Source organism: Vitis vinifera, chromosome 10, assembly GCF_030704535.1.
Source record: "Vitis vinifera cultivar Pinot Noir 40024 chromosome 10, ASM3070453v1".
Lineage (NCBI taxonomy): Eukaryota > Viridiplantae > Streptophyta > Magnoliopsida > Vitales > Vitaceae > Vitis > Vitis vinifera.
The window spans coordinates 4,472,659-4,493,163 of record NC_081814.1 but is presented as its reverse complement, the minus strand read 5'-3'; the positions used below and the strand labels follow the sequence as shown (position 1 = coordinate 4,493,163).

The 20,505-nt window shown below is 37.6% G+C and overlaps 2 protein-coding genes and 2 long non-coding RNA genes across 4 annotated transcripts; all 4 read left to right on the top strand.

Moving 5' to 3' along the window:
• The first annotated feature begins 150 nt into the window (after positions 1 to 150).
• LOC132254548 (G-type lectin S-receptor-like serine/threonine-protein kinase At1g11410) lies at positions 151 to 831 on the top strand. The gene has a single exon (XM_059740420.1). The coding sequence runs from the start codon at positions 151 to 153 to the stop codon at positions 829 to 831; it is 681 nt and encodes a 226-aa protein (XP_059596403.1).
• A 51-nt stretch (positions 832 to 882) lies between these two features.
• On the top strand, positions 883 to 3,484 carry LOC100853235 (G-type lectin S-receptor-like serine/threonine-protein kinase At1g11410). The gene is made up of 7 exons (XM_010648805.3): positions 883 to 1,429; positions 1,527 to 1,655; positions 1,913 to 2,115; positions 2,242 to 2,452; positions 2,605 to 2,842; positions 2,920 to 3,070; positions 3,149 to 3,484. Exons 1-7 carry the CDS (start codon positions 883 to 885, stop codon positions 3,452 to 3,454), a joined length of 1,785 nt encoding a protein of 594 aa, XP_010647107.2. The 3' UTR covers positions 3,455 to 3,484.
• A 2,656-nt stretch (positions 3,485 to 6,140) lies between these two features.
• LOC132254491 (uncharacterized) lies at positions 6,141 to 8,086 on the top strand. The gene is made up of 3 exons (XR_009466776.1): positions 6,141 to 6,362; positions 7,184 to 7,241; positions 7,924 to 8,086. It is a non-coding gene; the product is annotated as an uncharacterized LOC132254491 (long non-coding RNA).
• Positions 8,087 to 12,781: 4,695 nt separating this feature from the next.
• On the top strand, positions 12,782 to 14,766 carry LOC132254542 (uncharacterized). Its single transcript, XR_009466835.1, has 3 exons — positions 12,782 to 13,167; positions 13,959 to 14,016; positions 14,698 to 14,766. It is a non-coding gene; the product is annotated as an uncharacterized LOC132254542 (long non-coding RNA).
• The last annotated feature ends 5,739 nt before the right edge of the window (positions 14,767 to 20,505 follow it).

Sequence of the window (20,505 nt, the reverse complement as noted above, 5' to 3'; positions counted from 1 at the left end):
TAAGCTCCGTCACGTAGTCGCCACGCGCTAGTACTTCAATCCACCTGCAACTCGTTCCTTCATGGTATGCCTAGTTAGTTTGTGTTGTAGAATTGCTCTGTCTCTTCCACCAACGCTCAGCATCGGTAACACGGAAGTCATCACTTTATCATGAAGTCACATATGCATCCTGTAAAGATGTTTCTTCAGTACTTGCTTCTATTCCTTATGCTCCCACTTTGCAGCTCCACTAACACCATAACTCCCAACCAACCCTTCAGAGATGGTGACCTTCTAGTCTCTAAACAGTCCAGGTTCGCTCTTGGCTTCTTCAGTCCACGGAATTCTACACTCCGATATATTGGAGTTTGGTACAACACAATTCGTGAACAAACCGTTGTATGGGTTCTTAACAGAGACCATCCTATCAACGATAGCTCCGGAGTCCTCTCCATCAACACTTCTGGAAACCTCCTTCTGCACCGCGGAAACACTCATGTATGGTCCACAAACGTTTCCATCTCATCAGTGAACCCTACTGTGGCTCAGCTCTTAGATACAGGAAACCTAGTCTTGATCCATAACGGTGACAAGAGGGTTGTGTGGCAAGGCTTTGATTATCCCACAGATAATTGGATTCCCCACATGAAATTCGGACTGAATCGGAGAACCGGTTTCAACGTGTTCCTAACTTCTTGGAAGTCCCCAACCGACCCAGGAACAGGGAAATACTCGTATAGGATTAACGCCAGTGGGTCTCCACAAATATTTTTGTACCAGGGTTCAGAGCCGCTATGGAGAACCGGTAACTGGAACGGGCTCCGGTGGAGCGGTCTGCCGGCGATGATGTAAATATCCGAACTCAAAATTATCTTTTTGAACAATCAAGATGAAATCTCTGAGATGTTTACTATGGTCAACGCGTCGTTTCTCCAGCGGGTGACGGTGGACCACGAGGGATATCTCCAGCGGAACATGTGGCAGGAAAGGGAAGGCAAATGGTTCAGCTTCTACACAGCCCCAAGGGACAGGTGCGACAGGTACGGCCTGTGCGGACCCAACAGCAACTGCGACGACAGCCAGGCCGAGTTTGAGTGCACGTGCCTGGCGGGGTTCGAGCCCAAGTCGCCACGTGACTGGTTCTTGAAAGACGGCTCAGCAGGATGTCTGAGGAAGGAAGGAGCGAAGGTGTGCGGGAACGGGGAAGGGTTTGTGAAGGTGGGACGTGCGAAGCCTCCAGATACATCGGTGGCACGTGTGAACATGAACATCAGCGTGGAAGCGTGTAGAGAGGAGTGCCTGAAGGAGTGTTCTTGCAGTGGATACGCGGCTGCAAATGTGAGTGGAAGTGGGAGTGGGTGCTTGTCTTGGCATGGGGATTTGGTGGATACAAGAGTGTTTCCTGAAGGGGGCCAAGATTTATATGTGCGTGTGGATGCCATCACTCTAGGTATGCTAGCAGTTAATTGTCAGGATTCGTTGAATGATTTCTCTCCCAGATTTATGAGATCATTTATGATGTTTTTTTTTTTCTTGTATTTTTTTAGCTGAAAATCAAAAGCAGTCAAAAGGTTTCCTTGCGAAAAAGGGGATGATGGCAGTTTTGGTGGTGGGGGCTACCGTGATTATGGTTCTGTTGGTCTCCACATTTTGGTTCTTAAGGAAGAAGATGAAAGGTAATCAAACAAAAATTCTTATGGTTCATTTAAGCCTTCTATCCAATGTTTGTGTCTTGGGCATGGATTAACATGAAGAGATTAATAAGAAAAGTCAAACATTTCTAAGCTTAGTTACCCAGTGAATTAATATGGGGTTGAGTCTTTTTTCCTTGCTTTCATGGTATTAAGGAATTGTATTATTTCTTCTTTTTTTTTCCCATTTATTTTCCCCCACAATCAAAAAAACATTATTTATTGTTATACTTCCATGACAGGGAGAGGAAGACAAAACAAAATGTTGTATAATTCGAGACCTGGCGCTACATGGTGGCAAGACTCTCCAGGAGCTAAGGAGCGTGATGAAAGTACAACCAATTCTGAATTACAATTCTTTGATCTGAACACCATAGTTGCAGCCACAAATAATTTCTCTTCTGAGAATGAACTTGGACGTGGTGGTTTTGGCTCAGTTTATAAGGTAGTCAGTCATTCTCAAATCTGTGATGACTATTGAAATTGTTGGACTTTCTTTCATTGCACAAACACTACGCTAAGCTGAATTTTCCTAACTATGAATAAGCTAATTCTACATGACGATTATCAGGGTCAACTATATAATGGACAAGAAATAGCTGTGAAAAAATTATCAAAGGATTCAGGACAAGGAAAAGAAGAATTTAAGAATGAAGCTACGCTTATTGCAAAACTCCAGCACGTGAATCTTGTGAGGCTTTTGGGTTGTTGCATTACAGAAGAAGAGAAGATGTTAGTCTATGAGTACTTGCCAAACAAAAGTTTAGACTCTTTCATTTTTGGTGTGTACCATTTCTTCTTTTCCATTTTCATTTCTTTAATCTTCTAAGGTTCTTGCATAATCACTTGGAGAAGTTATTTGCCTAATAAAAATCATTATCAGTATATCCTAACATTGTTTTACTGATTGATATTTTATATATCTTTGGGCCAGATGAAACAAAGAGGTCATTGTTAGATTGGAGGAAACGCTTTGAAATTATTGTCGGAATTGCTCGAGCAATCTTATATCTTCATGAGGACTCTAGATTACGAATCATACACAGAGATCTAAAAGCAAGCAATGTTCTACTAGATGCCGAAATGCTTCCAAAAATTTCAGATTTTGGCTTGGCTAGAATATTTCGAGGAAATCAAATGGAAGAAAACACAAATCGAGTAGTTGGAACATAGTAAGTGTTATGTTTGAGATGCCAAAGAAACATAATAGTTAATATGTTTTAATAGTTTGGTTTATTTGCTATTACAGTGGTTACATGTCACCTGAGTATGCGATGGAAGGGTTATTTTCAACAAAATCCAATGTTTATAGCTTCGGAGTTTTGTTGTTAGAGATTATTACTGGGAGAAAAAATAGCACTCATTATCGGGACAACCCATCCATGAACTTAGTTGGAAATGTGAGTGATCTGAATGTGTGTTGCATGACCTTTTTCTTTTCATTCTTTACAATAAACTAATAATGGTAAAATTCTCAGGTTTGGAACCTATGGGAAGAAGATAAAGCCTTGGATATAATTGATTCATCACTAGAAAAGTCATACCCTATAGATGAAGTATTGAGATGCATCCAAATTGGGCTCTTATGTGTGCAAGAATTTGCAATCGATCGACCTACCATGTTGACAATTATTTTCATGTTGGGTAACAACTCTGCTCTTCCTTTTCCTAAACGGCCTACATTTATTTCAAAAACAACTCACAAGGGTGAAGATTTATCATCCTCTGGTGAACGACTTTTATCTGTAAATAATGTGACCTTGACTTTGCTTCAACCTCGTTAAATGCTTACACTCTCACATGTTGTATGTTTATCCTCCATGACAATGAATTGTATACATGATATCACTAAGAGAACACCTTTTGATTTAATGATCATAGTTAGATAATTAACCAACTCTTTAAGTGTATGCTTAAAGATAGGGCGAGTATGGAAACTTGTAGGTACAATCAAACAATCGATTAAATATGATCAGCCCCATTGAATTTATGAGCATAAACTGTTTCAACATTAAGGCCTTACAATCATACAACTAACATGGTTCAAATTGAGCTAATTCTTTACACATGATATGCTAAATAGGATCTATCAAATGATAAACAAAATAGCCCATATGGGTAATGGAAGAACTTGGAAGGAGGCAATGCATTGGTTCAAAACCATCATGAGATGTTTCTCATATTTTCGTTTTTGCTAGAATGGTCAAATCGACATCCTCTTTTATATTCAGGGCATACCTGTGGTTCCTAAAATGAATTATTAGGGTCATTCCCTTTTCCTATCAAGCAATGAGTGACCATGGGAATATATGCCCATTTGAATTTTGGATAGTTGGTTGCCTTGACCATAAGGCATCTCAATGTTGTCCTGATTCTTGAGGTAGTTAATAAAAGAAAAGAAAACAAGGGAATTATATATGTTTTTCTGTTTTGGGCAAGGCAAATGAGATCAAATTTGACAGTAGATGGATGTTTAGTACATGAGCATCTTCATTGCAAATAATTTTACAAATTTTGAATACATTCTTCATCAGATTTCCACTTTCTCTAAAATACTATAGATGGTCGAACATGGGTACAAGGTATGGCTTCAAATCCATAACATCTTAAAATTCAAAGTTAAGAACTGATTATGTGAAATCAAGGGGGGAAATATCATTGGGAAATGGAAAAAGATTTGAGAAATGATAATGATGAAGACTTCAAAGAGAAAAAAAACTGACTTTTACTCTTGATTAGGATACTTGGGCCATCCAACCCTTGACAGATTGAGTTAAGTTCAAAGAGGGAAAGCCGGCATATTCATAATTTTAAGATGAAAAATGGATTGGTTTAAAGACTTTAAGGCATCCCTAATTTGGTTGGTTTTTAAGTACTGACTAATGAGAAGATTTATTCTTTGTTTTCCTTGATTTTTTTTTTTTAATCTCATTGACAAATGAACGACAATACGTGTTAAAAGAATAATTAAAAAGACACTATTACTTCAAGGTGGGGCACAAGGGAAGCAAGACAACAAAAAATGTTATAATTTGAGCCTTGTTGCTACATGCCTCCAAAAAATTTTCTCCAAGAACAAAGAAGTATCGTGTAAGTAGAATAAATTATAATTTAGGATAAAAAGTAGAGGAATTTAAGAAAATATGAATATAGTTCTTACCGACAACAGTTTAAACTCTTTTATTTCCATCCAGTATATGTTTTTAATTTTTGACAATTTCTACGTCTCTCCATCTCTTTTGCTTGTGGTCTTACGTTATCACATGGAGAAGTTTTACTTAAAAACTATATAATGGTATTTTAATACGGTGTCAAAGCTTCATTTAACGAGAGATCATGTGTTTAAGCTTTATCATATATTTATTTTTTAATTTATAGTTATTTGTTTATGGGTATTCGCCCCTGAGGAAGGACATCAAAAAACATAATATACATTATAAACCAAAATCCAATAAATTTAAGCTTTTAAAAAAAATTATAATTTGCTTAAACCATTAGAAAACCTGTAGTTGAAAGCGAGGAAACTTTCATACTTTTTGTTTTGATGAGACAAAAATGTCAATTTTTGATTGGATAAGAAACTTCAAAATAATTGTTAGAATTGCTTGAAAAATCTAAAGTTACATCTGGTTTCTTGAAAATAATATGAAAAAAAAAATTAGGAGAAATGATTTCCTCATATTTAATTTATTATAAAAACAAAAATACCATAAAAATTTAAATATAATTAAAATTAATAAAAATTTTAATGTATTTTTAAATTAATTAACCTTTATAAAGAAAAGAAAAATAATTTATTAACTTTAAATCTATCTTTTATTTTTCTTCACTTATTTATTTATTTAATTTTTTATTTTTCCTCCCTCTTTCTTTCTATTACATTTTCATCAAATCTTCCAACAACCGAATATAGGGTTATATCTTCATCAAGACATAACCATACATAGGGATATAAAAAGCAAGCAATTAATATTCTACTGGTGGTTGGAACATAGTGTCATGCATCCAATGCCAAAATACAACATTGAACAAATCTTTCCAGTTTGTTTTATTTGTCACAGCAGCAGCCATACATAACTTACAAGAGATGACTAGTGACACCAACTGGTCATGATGCCAAGTTGCTAGCATATAACCGAATTTATAATGAATTATATTTAGGACAAAATTATGGGACAAAGCTCAATGGATTGATTCCTTCTACTCCCGTCATACCAAACATGTTTGTATATTGTCACACCAACCACGAGGCCACATGTATAAATAATAATTAGCTATGATATCTTCAAACGTACTTATCATCAATTTCTTATATTCCCTAACTATTTTTTTAACACCTTGAAATTCAATATTCAAGTATTTTCTTTCATTAAATAAAAAAAAGTTGCTGAAATACGAATTTAATAGTAAGATGGATGATTAAACCATGATCAGACTATAGTGCAAGTGTAACGCCCAAGCATTTTCTCTTAAGGGTAATTTAGGAAATTGTTATTAATAATTAAATTAATTGATTAATTAATTTAATAAAGTGGAAGAGGGGTAAAAGTGTAATTTTACGAATAAATACCCTAGGTATAAATTAGAAATTTTATTCTTTCCCTTCTTTTCTGAATAGAGTTCCTGTTCGCAGAATTCCAGAGAACGTAAGGTTGGAGTCAGATTTCAGGGTTGAAGAACAGATCTCTATAGGTAAGTTTCTAACCCCTAGATTATTATTTTAGATTCATTAGTTAATTTCAAGCATTAGGTATATTTTTTGGAAAACCCCAAATCTAGATTAGGGTTAGATTATTTTTTTTAATTCGTTTTAATATCAAACAGTGAAAATCTAAGATTTTGATTTTATTATTGGAATTTGGGAGATATTAAGTTTTATTAGATGAAAAAAAAAAAAAAAATTCTTGGAAAGTTTCGATTTTAGGTTAGGGTTAATTTTATTATAAAAAAAAAATAAAAATAAAGGGCGTACGTGCACTGTGCTACCGGAAGCATGGAAAAAAAAAAAAAAAAAAAAGGGCGTGTGCACTGTGCTACTGGAAGCATGGAAAAAAAAAAAAGGGCGTGTGCCGGAAGCCCCCCTTTTATATATATATATATATATATATATATATATATATATATATATATATATATATATATATATATATATATATATATGTATATAATGGATCATGAGGGCAATGAAAAAAAAATAAAAAATAAAAAATAATTTTGCTTTTTGGTTTGGTGTACCCGAGGTTGAGTGGTTTGGAATTGGTTAATTAAATAATAATATTTAGTTTTAGATTTATAAATAAGATAATAGTAATAATGGTATTTTTGTAATAAATAGAATAAGAGATTTAGCAATATATATATAGAATTTTATAACGAAATAAAGTTATAATTTAATTAAATTAGTAATGTGTTATTAGAAACAAATTGAGAATTTATTAGTTTTATTTAAATAAGGAATAGATTAGTTAAATTATAAATAAATAGTAATAATTGTTCCTCTTATGTTTTGTTAGGTGAAGAGTAGATTTTAAGGATTATTTTTCTCCAAAGTTTTTGAGGACTTCTTTTGAGGTAAGGGAAGTTAATGCAATATTTATAAAATTAAATTATTTTATATGTTATTTTGAATTGTGGAAAAGAAAATGATATTTTGTTACCATGCATGGATCAAATTATTTTGCACTAAATGTATGTTGGAATACTTTGTTTTATTTATGACACAAAATAGGGAGATATTATGTTGTGTAAATTTGAATACTTGAACAAAAACATCACTCTGGTTTATTTGGCCCTTGTCAACGGGATATAATAGTTGGCTATTCGGCCCTGTCAACGGGATATAATAGTTGACCTTTACATTTCATGGTGGGAATGTAATTGATTTGGACCCCAGCCTCTAGGGGTTTCGGTTAGAGGTTACTAGTACTAGTAGTGTTTGGTTCCGTCCACCAGGAACAATTTGAGGCTAGCCACCCATTTGAAAAGTCCCACCTAACTGGGCATTTGATATTTGATAACCAGAGTAATGAAAAATTGAATAGATTTGATTGAGTCTGATGTGAAAGTGTTTGAATTTGATATGAAATTGGTTGGTTGAATTTTGAATATATTGGTATTTTTGGAACTCTGATATTTGATGAGAAAAAAAAAAAATTGATATCTCCTATTTGAAATGAAAATATTTGATCCATGAATTGCATTAATATTCCTTATTGGGCTGTGAGCTCATTCCCAATTGTTGAAAATTTTTCAGGTACTCTTAGTTCGGGTGAGGAGTGATGGCTAGGCTGAGGAATGGTCATCATTAGGATTTGACTTAGGATTTTATGTTGGATTTTGTTTAACTATTAGTTATGTTAATTTGGATCATTTGATATTTGGAAGTTATTTGGAAATTGAATTTTGAGGATTTTAAATTTTGTTTCCGCTACTCTGAGCAGGTATTTGGTAATTGGTAACATCCAGTTACAATATGACTGTTTGGGTCAGATTATACTTTAAGCCTTCGGGTTTGAGGTGTGAAATGACCGTCACGCCCTTGGAGTGGGTCTTGGGGCGTGACAGAGTGGTATCAGAGCACTAGGTTTTGATCTTGATGGGAATTTGAATTGGTTTAGATTAGGGATAGATGAGTGACGCCTTTGTTTAAGTTTTAGTTTCATTTAGTATAAATTCCAATTCTTTCTTTATCTGGAAATTTCCTAATGGGTTATTTAGTGACTAATTTAGTTATGCCTTGTTATTTTAGGACATCATGCCACCAAGAAGAGCAGCTTCTTCACAAAACAGTCAGGCTAATGATGATGTACCTCCAGTTGAGGGTTTGCCTCCCGTGAGTGCAGAAGGGATCTATAGGTATCTTGGGACACTAGCTGGTTTAGTTGAACGCCAAGCTCGAGCTGTTGGGACTAATGTTCAAGGACAGTCTTCATCTTCTAGGGGTAGCTCTTTTGATGACTTCAAGAAATTGGGTCCTCCTTATTTTTCTGGTGCTATAGATCCCACAGAGGCAGAGGCTTGGATCCTTAAGATGGAGAAATTCTTTGGTGTCATAGATTGCTCTGAGGAGCAAAAAGCCTCTTATGCAGCTTTTATGTTAGATAAAGAGGCAGATTATTGGTGGCGTATGACTAGGAGACTTTTGGAGGATCAGGGGCCCATAACATGGAGACAATTTAGGGAGGCTTTCTACAAGAAGTATTTCCCTGACAGTGTTAAACGGCAGAAGGTGGGAGAGTTTATTCGTTTGGAACAGGGGGATATGACTGTGGCTCAGTATGAGGCCAAATTTACAGAGTTATCACGTTTTTCCCCACAGTTGATTGCTACAGAGGAGGAAAAGGCATTAAAGTTTCAGGATGGATTGAAGCCTTATTTGAAGAACAAGATATCTATTCTGAAGCTTGGTGTCTATTCAGAGGTTGTTGACAGAGCCCTTATAGCAGAGAAAGATAATGAAGAGCTTCATCAGTATAGGGAACAGCAAAGGAAGCGAAATAGGAGTGATGGTGCTCATGGTAATCAAGCACAGCGAAGGTCTACATCAGGAAGAAATCAGAATAAAGGGAAGGCAATGCAGAATCTAGATGGGGCTTGTCCTACTTGTGGTAAGAAGCATGGGGGTAAGCCATGCTATAGAGAGACTGGAGCTTGCTTTGGTTGTGGGAAGCAAGGACATTTGATCAGAGATTGTCCAGAGAATAGGAAGTTCATCACTGGGAAGCCTAAGGAGGAAAATAAGGAGGATAAACAAAAACCCAAAGCCCAAGGACGGGTGTTTGCTATGACTCATCGAGATGCTCAGGCCACTTCTGATGTGGTGACAGGTACTCTCCGAATCCACACCTTATTTGCTAGAGTCTTGATTGATCCTGGATCAACACACTCTTTTGTTTCAGTATCTTTTGCTGGTTTGTTGGGTTTGCCTGTTGCTAGCATGGACTTTGATTTGATTGTTGCTACTCCTGTGGGAGATTCTGTTGTGGCTAGTAGAATGCTTAGAAATTGTATTGTGATGATTGGTTATATGGAAATGCCAGTTGATTTAGTACTCCTTGACCTTCAGGATTTTGATGTGATTTTGGGGATGAATTGGTTAGCTTCCTACCATGCCTCTGTTGACTGTTTTGAGAAAAGAGTGACATTTAGTATTCCTGGTCAGCCTAAGTTTAGCTTTGAAGGGAAGCATGTGGACAGACCACTGCGTATGATCTCGGCCTTGCGTGCTAGTAGCTTGCTTAAGAAGGGTTGCCAAGGATTTTTGGCTAGTGTGGTGAGTAATGAAAGTGATTTGAAGTTGGAAGACATACCCATAGTAAGAGAGTATCCTGATGTCTTTCCAGAGGATTTGTCTGGCTTGCCACCAGAGAGAGAGGTGGAGTTCACCATTGATGTGGTACCAGGAACAGGTCCTATGTCTAAGGCCCCATACAGGATGGCACCTGTGGAGCTTAAGGAGTTGAAAGTTCAGCTTCAGGAGTTATTAGACAAGGGTTTTATCAGGCCTAGTGTTTCACCTTGGGGAGCTCCTATTCTATTTGTGAAAAAGAAGGATGGCTCAATGAGACTTTGCATTGACTATAGGGAGTTGAATAAGGTGACAGTGAGGAATAAGTATCCCCTTCCTCGGATTGATGATTTGTTTGATCAATTACAAGGTGCTTGTGTGTTCTCTAAGATAGATCTTCGATCGGGTTATCACCAGTTGAGGGTTAGAGGGGAAGATGTACCCAAGACTGCTTTTCGAACTAGGTATGGGCACTATGAGTTTCTTGTTATGCCTTTTGGTTTGACTAATGCACCTGCTGCTTTTATGGACTTGATGAATAGGGTATTCAAACCCTATTTAGATCAGTTTGTGGTGGTTTTTATAGATGACATCTTGGTATACTCAAGAAGTAGAGAGGAGCATGAGAGTCATTTGAGTATTGTATTACAAACCCTTAGATATAAGCAGTTGTATGCTAAATTGAAGAAGTGTGAGTTTTGGTTAGACCGAATTTCTTTCCTTGGGCATGTGGTAAGCAATGATGGCATCTCAGTTGACCCTGGCAAGGTAGATGCTATAGCTAATTGGAGAAGACCTAGTACTGTGACTGAGATTCGAAGTTTCTTGGGACTTGCTGGTTACTATAGGCGGTTTATAGAAGGGTTCTCTAAGATTGCCCTACCTTTAACTAAGTTGACACAGAAGGGAGTTAAGTTTGAGTGGTCTGATGATTGTGAATGTAGCTTCCAAGAGTTGAAGAATAGATTAGTGTCAGCTCCTATTTTGACTATTCCTTCAGGTTCAGGAGGATTTGTGGTGTATAGTGATGCCTCTCATCAGGGTTTGGGTTGTGTTCTTATGCAGCATGGGAGAGTTGTAGCTTATGCTTCTAGACAATTGAAGCCTTATGAAAGGAACTACCCTACTCATGATTTGGAGTTAGCTGCTGTGGTTTTTGCACTTAAGATCTGGAGACATTTTCTTTTTGGTGAAACTTGTGAGATATTCACAGATCATAAGAGTTTGAAGTATTTATTTTCCCAAAAGGAATTGAACATGAGACAGAGGAGGTGGATTGAACTACTTAAGGACTATGATTGTATTATTCAGTATCGTCCTGGGAAGGCGAATGTTGTAGCTGATGCCTTGAGTAGGAAGTCAGTTGGTTCTCTAGCAGCTATTAGAGGCTGTCAAGGGCAGTTACTTGAAGAGTTGAGGAGTTTACAAGTCCACTTTCGAGTTATGGGCTTAGGAGCACTTGTAGCAAATTTCAGAGTACAACCAGACTTAGTTGGGAGAATTAAGACCCTACAAAAGAATGATTCCCGATTAGTGCAAGTTATGGAGGAAGTTAAGAGGGGCAGTAAGCCTGATTTTGTTTTGTCGGATGATGAGATCTTGAGATTTGGGACTAGACTTTGTGTCCCAAATGATGAAGACTTAAGGAGGGAGCTTTTAGAGGAAGCTCATTGTTCCAAGTTTGCAATCCACCCAGGAGGGACAAAGATGTACAAGGATTTGAGGCAAAACTATTGGTGGTCAGGTATGAAGCGTGATATTGCACAATTTGTGGCTCAGTGTTTAGTGTCTCAACAGGTGAAGGATGAACATCAGCGACCAGCAGGGTCTTTGCAGCCACTTGCTATTCCTGAGTGGAAGTGGGAGCATATTACCATGGATTTTGTGATAGGATTGCCAAGAACCTTAGGGGGTAATAATGCTATTTGGGTGATTGTTGATCGGTTGACAAAGTCTGCTCACTTTTTGCCTATGAAAGTCAACTTTTCTTTAGATCGTTTAGCTTCTCTTTATGTGAAGGAGATTGTGAGAATGCATGGAGTACCAGTTTCTATAGTGTCTGACAGAGATCCTCGTTTCACTTCTAGATTCTGGCATAGTCTACAAAAAGCTTTGGGCACTAAGTTGAGTTTTAGTACTGCTTTCCATCCTCAAACTGATGGCCAATCAGAAAGGGTAATTCAGGTTTTGGAAGACTTATTGAGAGCTTGTATTTTGGACCTGCAAGGTAATTGGGATGATCATTTACCTTTAGTAGAGTTTGCCTATAACAATAGTTTTCAAGCTAGCATTGGGATGGCACCTTTTGAGGCATTGTATGGTAGGAAATGTCGATCTCCTATCTGTTGGAATGATGTTGGAGAAAGGAAACTATTGGGGCCTGAACTTGTGCAGTTGACTGTTGAAAAAGTTGCTTTGATTAAAGAAAGATTAAAAGCAGCTCAAAGTAGACATAAGAGTTATGCTGATCAGCGTAGGCGAGATTTGGAGTTTGAGGTGGGTGATCATGTGTTCTTGAAAGTTTCACCTATGAAGTCTGTGATGAGATTTGGGAGAAAAGGAAAACTTAGTCCTCGTTTTGTGGGTCCGTTTGAAATATTAGAAAGAGTAGGCACTTTGGCATATAAAGTAGCCTTGCCCCCAAGCCTGTCTAAGGTTCATAATGTGTTTCATGTTTCGACTCTAAGGAAGTATATTTATGATCCTTCTCATGTTGTGGAGTTGGAGCCTATTCAAATTTTTGAAGACTTGACCTATGAAGAGGTACCCGTTCAAATTGTGGATGTGATGGATAAGGTACTACAACATGCTGTTGTCAAGTTGGTAAAGGTCCAGTGGAGCAATCATAGTGTTCGTGAAGCTACTTGGGAGTTAGAAGAAGAGATGAGAGAAAAGCATCCTCAATTATTTCAAGACTCAGGTATGTCAAGTTTAGAGGACTAAACTTTTGTTAAGGAGGGGAGGATGTAACGCCCAAGCATTTTCTCTTAAGGGTAATTTAGGAAATTGTTATTAATAATTAAATTAATTGATTAATTAATTTAATAAAGTGGAAGAGGGGTAAAAGTGTAATTTTACGAATAAATACCCTAGGTATAAATTAGAAATTTTATTCTTTCCCTTCTTTTCTGAATAGAGTTCCTGTTCGCAGAATTCCAGAGAACGTAAGGTTGGAGTCAGATTTCAGGGTTGAAGAACAGATCTCTATAGGTAAGTTTATAACCCCTAGATTATTATTTTAGATTCATTAGTTAATTTCAAGCATTAGATATATTTTTTGGAAAACCCCAAATCTAGATTAGGGTTAGATTATTTTTTTTAATTCGTTTTAATATCAAACAGTGAAAATCTAAGATTTTGATTTTATTATTGGAATTTGGGAGATATTAAGTTTTATTAGATGAAAAAAAAAAAAAAAAATTCTTGGAAAGTTTCGATTTTAGGTTAGGGTTAATTTTATTATAAAAAAAAAATAAAAATAAAGGGCGTACGTGCACTGTGCTACCGGAAGCATGGAAAAAAAAAAAAAAAAGAAAGAAAAAGGGCGTGTGCACTGTGCTACTGGAAGCATGGAAAAAAAAAAAAAAAAAGGGCGTGTGTCGGAAGCCCCCCTTTTATATATATATATATATATATATATATATATATGTATATAATGGATCATGAGGGCAATGAAAAAAAAATAAAAAATAAAAAATAATTTTGCTTTTTGGTTTGGTGTACCCGAGGTTGAGTGGTTTGGAATTGGTTAATTAAATAATAATATTTAGTTTTAGATTTATAAATAAGATAATAGTAATAATGGTATTTTTGTAATAAATAGAATAAGAGATTTAGCAATATATATATAGAATTTTATAACGAAATAAAGTTATAATTTAATTAAATTAGTAATGTGTTATTAGAAACAAATTGAGAATTTATTAGTTTTATTTAAATAAGGAATAGATTAGTTAAATTATAAATAAATAGTAATAATTGTTCCTCTTATGTTTTGTTAGGTGAAGAGTAGATTTTAAGGATTATTTTTCTCCAAAGTTTTTGAGGACTTCTTTTGAGGTAAGGGAAGTTAATGCAATATTTATAAAATTAAATTATTTTATATGTTATTTTGAATTGTGGAAAAGAAAATGATATTTTGTTACCATGCATGGATCAAATTATTTTGCACTAAATGTATGTTGGAATACTTTGTTTTATTTATGACACAAAATAGGGAGATATTATGTTGTGTAAATTTGAATACTTGAACAAAAACATCACTCTGGTTTATTTGGCCCTTGTCAACGGGATATAATAGTTGGCTATTCGGCCCTGTCAACGGGATATAATAGTTGACCTTTACATTTCATGGTGGGAATGTAATTGATTTGGACCCCAGCCTCTAGGGGTTTCGGTTAGAGGTTACTAGTACTAGTAGTGTTTGGTTCCGTCCACCAGGAACAATTTGAGGCTAGCCACCCATTTGAAAAGTCCCACCTAACTGGGCATTTGATATTTGATAACCAGAGTAATGAAAAATTGAATAGATTTGATTGAGTCTGATGTGAAAGTGTTTGAATTTGATATGAAATTGGTTGGTTGAATTTTGAATATATTGGTATTTTTGGAACTCTGATATTTGATGAGAAAAAAAAAAATTGATATCTCCTATTTGAAATGAAAATATTTGATCCATGAATTGCATTAATATTCCTTATTGGGCTGTGAGCTCATTCCCAATTGTTGAAAATTTTTCAGGTACTCTTAGTTCGGGTGAGGAGTGATGGCTAGGCTGAGAAATGGTCATCATTAGGATTTGACTTAGGATTTTATGTTGGATTTTGTTTAACTATTAGTTATGTTAATTTGGATCATTTGATATGTAGACCCTCAATTTTGTCCCTTTAACACATGTCTTTAAGTTCGTTTTCAGTACTCCACAGTAGTTCCTTGGTAGCCCAGTACTGCTCACCACTTACCTTTTTCTGAGTCACCTTGGAGACTTTGGTTGAGGGATTATTTGATCCCTTATTGTGACCCTTGGCAGCCCGAACTTAGACTTAGGCTTTTCTTGTTTTTTTTAGGATAGCTTTTAGATACACTTGGCCCATTAGGCACCACCCTAGGCCCATTTAGGCACACTTGACCCATTTGGACATTTTTAGTGTGACTTGTATGACTTGCATGGTTACATGGCTTTTGGGCTCAGCTTTCGTTTATTGGTTTATTTTTTTATTTTATTTTATTTTATTTTTAGTTCACTTTTTATTGGTTATCTTCCTCATTATATTATTTTCCTTAATTTATTTATTTATTTATTATTTATTTATTTATTTTTACCGTTTCCTAATTTATTTACTCGCTTATTTATTCATTCAATGATTTAACTTCAAGAATTTCATGTTTTTGCAAGGAAACTTACCATTGGAGTTTAAGGAAGGTGGGACTCTCCTTGGAAGGTTTTGGAGGGGAATTTGAAATTGAGAAGATTGCTTTTGATTGGAAGATTTAAAAAAGGAAGAGAAGAAGAAAAGAAATAGGAGAATTTTCCTTTTCGGAAGAGGAGTTTTTTTTAAGGTGGGGGGAGATTCTTTTTTTTGGTGAGCAGCACGTATTGGAATCTAGAGAGAGGGAGGAAGAGGAAGAAAGAACAAGCAAAAAAGAGGATTTTTATCTGGGAATTGTCTTCAGAAGGAAGAGAAAAGATAGCCAGCAGCCGAGCCATTGCAACCAAAGCTATCCAGGTATGCACCCCGTTGCTTTTGGAATTCTTATCTATATTTGATTTTTCCGTGTATTCGATTCCTGAGTATTTGATTGTCTTGTTGATTTTTGTGTGGACGAAAAGGGCCACAATTTGCTTTGTTGAGATTGGTTACTTGCCTGTTTGCCATGTTTTGATTTTGGATGTCATTAATGTCTTCGGAAGCATGTAACTCCATGCCAGTTCCCACTAACCGGAGCCTATTGAAAAATCATGAGATGTGCTTTTATTTTCTTTTAATCTCCCATGTCTGTTTTCCCATTGTTTCCTCTACTCTCTACCATATCTGTTTTGCCTTTTCTTCCTACCCATCACACGGCCATCAGCTTTTCACATGGGGGTGACTTTAAAACATGGGCATATAGTCATGAGTTTCAGAAAAGAGGTCAAACGCTTCAAAATTCTGGAACTGCTATCACAATATGGGATCTAGAGAAGATTGTCCGAAGGGTATGTTGGCTGTTTATTGCACTTGCTAAGTTTGGTTACCATAACGTAAATTTGTGAGTTCATATGGGGATTAGAGATGTGGCTCCTTGGAATTCGATTATTCTAGGGTATTTACACTGAGAGTATATTGGGGAGCGCGGGAAAAAGCAACATTGAAAAGAAAAGAAAGAAGCAAAGGGGAGAGAGATAGGTATATGGAGAAGATGCAATCTTTGCTATGTGAAGTTGAAGCATTGGATCAGAAAAGGAAGGAGATGCAAGTTCCACTTGATCAGGAGGAGCAGAAGTCAGCTTCTTCGCGAAAGAAGTTAAATGTTGCAGTTAGAAAAGGGAAGTCCTTGGTGCAATAACGGGATAGTTTGAAACAGGCTGCTAACAGATGAATATGAAGTGCTCTAGTTATCAGAAATGGCAGTCCAGAAAGACTAAATTTCTCAGCAAATTTCAGAGATTCATATGGGGAATTAATGCCAAAGCTCTTGGAAGTAAGTCCGCATATAAGGAATTTCAAGGAATCGGAAAAGGCCCGGGAATGCAGCGACGTATGGTGCTGGAATGCATGCAACCAGAGTAGAAAGGAAAAATTTAGAGAGAATAACAGCAACACCTGCAATCACCAGCAATGCAGTCACAGCCAAACCTCCCAACTCCCCTCCATCATACCTACCTTGCTACACACACCTCCTCCTTTTGTTTCTTTGATTAGGAATTCACTATTTTAAATTGAATCTTTGAATCTTTTTCTCAATTAAACATTTCCAGCTTTGAGAAATCAATCTTTAGAGCCCTTCTAGTCACTAAAATCCAGATTTTTAACATACTATTTGCTGCCATTTTCCCTTCCGGCATGCATTTTCACCATTTTCAACTATTTTTCATGATTTTCTTGATTTTTATCGATTTTCTCAAGCATGAACAAACTTCATAATTCCAAATCATGGAATTTATGGAATCAATTCATGCAAAATTAATTAGGGCCTTGGTGGGAGCCCGACATTCATGATATTCTCTTCGATAGTGTTTGTTTGATAATTGATTGATTGTGCTTCCTCTTTGAGTTATATATGAGATTATTTTGAATTAGTTATTGAGCTAACTTTGCTTCCCATAGAGGAGTATTAGCTTGCTATCCAGGTATGCTCTCCATCTCCCCACTTTCGATATTCCATGAATATCCATATCTTTGTGTACCATGCCCTTGCTTGATGACATGCCTGATTGCCTTGATGCATATTTGATGCTTGTTTTATTATCTTGGATAAAACATATGTTGTGTGCTACAATTTTACACTAACTTTTATGTTTTATGATGGCGCTTGAGAAGCCGTTCAGGTACGCACTTCGACTCTATCTTGTAATCAGATTTTCTTGTTAGACATGCCATTTTTTTATGATCACCTTAGTCAACCTAGGTACCTTTAGTTAATCAATTAATTGCCACATTCCCCTTAACTTAGTTAGTAGAGACCTTCATAGGGCTTAGAGGGGTGCTACCTTTTAGAGGTACCTTCCCAATAAGTAACCTGATCCCCGAACCAAGACTTGGGTTTTCAAAGACATGCTTTTCCAAAAATTATGGAGTCACTTTTTTAGGGTTTTTCTTTCTTGTTTTATTTTCCCTTTAAAATAAAAATAAAATAAGTGGCGACTCCAACTTTTTTCCAAAAATTAATTTTTCACAAATAAAAAGCGAGTCTTGCCGATCAAGTGGGGGCGCACGTGAAAAACGCGGGTCCACAAATTGGCGACTCCACTGGGGATTTTGAGGATCAAGCTTGAACACTAGTTGAGGAAAATGTGGCGTTTAATTGGTTGATTAGGGGGTACCTCTTTTTTAGGCAAGGTGATTCATTTTGCTTGCTTGTTTGGTTTGCTATCTTAACATGTTTGATTGCCTTGGATGATCACTTGATTGTTTGCTCACTTCAGCATGATTTACTCTCACATATGCTAGATAGGACTTTGATTGTATGATATTCATCTACTTGATATGACTGCTTGTTGCATGACATCCCTTTCCTTTGCATATTCGTATGATTGCTTGTCTTTGTTCACTATCTCACTTTAGATCTTAGGTTTTTCGAATGCACCCACATCCTTCATTGTGCACTTTAGATTATCCCTGAGTGTTGAGAGATGGGAGAGCCTTCACCATTAAGAAACCCCCTGGGAACGCGAGGAAGTGCATGTGTGGAGGTGATGACCACCTTGCATGGAAGCACCCCGTCTCCTTGGAGGCGTGCAGAGGGTTGCGTACCGCCGGAGGGTACGATCGCTTCTGCTAGGGATCCTTTGACCCGCCCATTTTATCTTATAGAGCCACCTTAACCTTGTAGGTTAGCCTAGACCCAATTAAGATTTCATTCCTACACGTGGGTGCATCTGTGGACCTTCAGAGCTGCCTTGGTCACAATTGGATTTGGTTATCCCTTCCTTAGTCTCCTTTTGGTGTAATCAGAGGAGGGTATCAGATTGAGTATATTTGGGCTTTGCTTCTACGCCTTTGATTCATACAGAGTCACCCTCGTACCGCACCTTATCCAGTGTTTCCATATTTGTAGGAGGATTTACTTTGACCGATCTGGATTCACCGTTGTGGATTAGAGTTGGAGGCAGATTGACCAGAGCATCAGACCAGTTAGACCGGAGATCAGATCAGGGGGATATGGATTCTCAGATAGTTACCGTTGACCAGTTTGCTGCGGCCATGGCTTCGATCCAGGAGGCTATAGCTAGCCTTGGCCAGAGGATAGATGGGCAGCAGGCCCAACAGGTCCCAGTTCAGGAGGATACCCATTTTGATGCCACAGTACCACCACCACCTTCGCACAGTTAGCCAGCACCACAGACTATACCTTTTACTCTGCATAGTCAGACTGAGGTTGCACCACCTCCTGCCATAGTGCCTACTCCGATCTCAGAGGACCCACATGCTCGTATGGATAAACTTGAGCAGAAGTTGAGACAGATGAGGACTTCAGAGGGAGCTATTACTTGGGAAGATTTTGATGGAGCACCAATGGCCAGTCTACCGGCCAAGTTCAGGATGCCTGAGATTGAGAGATACACAGGCATGGGATGCCCTCGCATCCATTTGAGACTCTATAGTACTGTTATGAGGGCCCATGGGCTGGATGATGCCCAGATGGTTATGCTCTTCCCTATGTCATTGAGTGGAGCTGCACAGCATTGGTTCGCTTCATTGGAGGTATCACGTCGTAGGACTTGGGATGACTTAGCCCAGGAGTTTTTGAGACAGTTTGCATTTAACACTGTCATTGATATTTCGAGGAGAGAGTTGGAGGCTTTGAGACAGAGGCCGGAGGAGTCAGTCACTTCATTTATCTCCCGCTGGAGGGAGAAGATTTCACAGATTATAGATCGTCCTTCAGAGAGAGATCAGATTAGCATGATCATGAGGAGCTTGCAGCCTAGATTTGCTAGACACTTGATGGGATTTCCCCATACGGATTTTGGATCTTTGGTACAGGCTTTGTACGGTATAGAGGAGGGCATTGCTAGAGGACTATGGTCTGAGTCTTCCCCTACTGATTCTAAGGGGAAGAGGCCTTCAGGAGGACAGAGATCAGGAGATGTTGGTGCTATCAGTTCAGCAGGGATGAGACCTTCTAGACGCTATCAGACAGTTGGGCAGACTCCTGGGTACTACTATCCACCTTCACCTCATGCGCATTACAGACCACCCGCTCCTTCCAGACCTATGACTCCTACTTATCTGCATCCGGACTCACAGCCTGTTTTTGCTGCACACGTCGCAGAGAGGCCTCCTGCCCCATATACTCGACCCCGAGCTCCACAGACCACTACTTATGTGCAGAGGCCACCACGTCAGTTTGCTCAGTTGGGTATGCCTTTGAGTCGAGCTTTTCAGAAGCTCACAGAGGGTGGATTACTGATTCCATTAGCATCCAGGCCTTTACCCCAACCCATACCACCTCGCTTCAGGATGGACTTACATTGTTCCTACCATCAGGGACCAGGGCATGACACGGACCATTGCACTGCTTTGAGACATGCTATTCAGGATTTGATAGATCAGGGTTTGGTCAACTTGGGGCAGCCAAGTGTGACCACTAACCCTCTTCCTGCTCATTCTACACACGCAGTGCATCCATCTTCAGGAGATATTCATCACATGGACCTTATAGAGGATGACAGTATACACATGTTGAGTTGGGATGATGGATTACCCGAGCCGATTGTTTTGCATGACAGCTATGAGATTGATGGGGTTTCATTGGTCCCTCAGACTCCTGCACCATTCAGTTTGATCCCGGACGAGGCACCATTCCAGTTGACTCATCCTACACCCTTAGTTATCGGATGTCAGG

Excerpts from the sequence above, each read along its gene's own strand:
- LOC132254548 (XM_059740420.1), top strand. The coding sequence starts at position 151 with ATGAAGTCACATATGCATCCTGTAAAGATGTTTCTTCAGTACTTGCTT.
- LOC100853235 (XM_010648805.3), top strand. The coding sequence starts at position 883 with ATGTTTACTATGGTCAACGCGTCGTTTCTCCAGCGGGTGACGGTGGAC. Across the intron at positions 1,430-1,526 it reads TGTGGATGCCATCACTCTAG|CTGAAAATCAAAAGCAGTCA; the intron begins GTATGCTAGCAG and ends GTATTTTTTTAG. Across the intron at positions 2,453-2,604 it reads TTTAGACTCTTTCATTTTTG|ATGAAACAAAGAGGTCATTG; the intron begins GTGTGTACCATT and ends TCTTTGGGCCAG.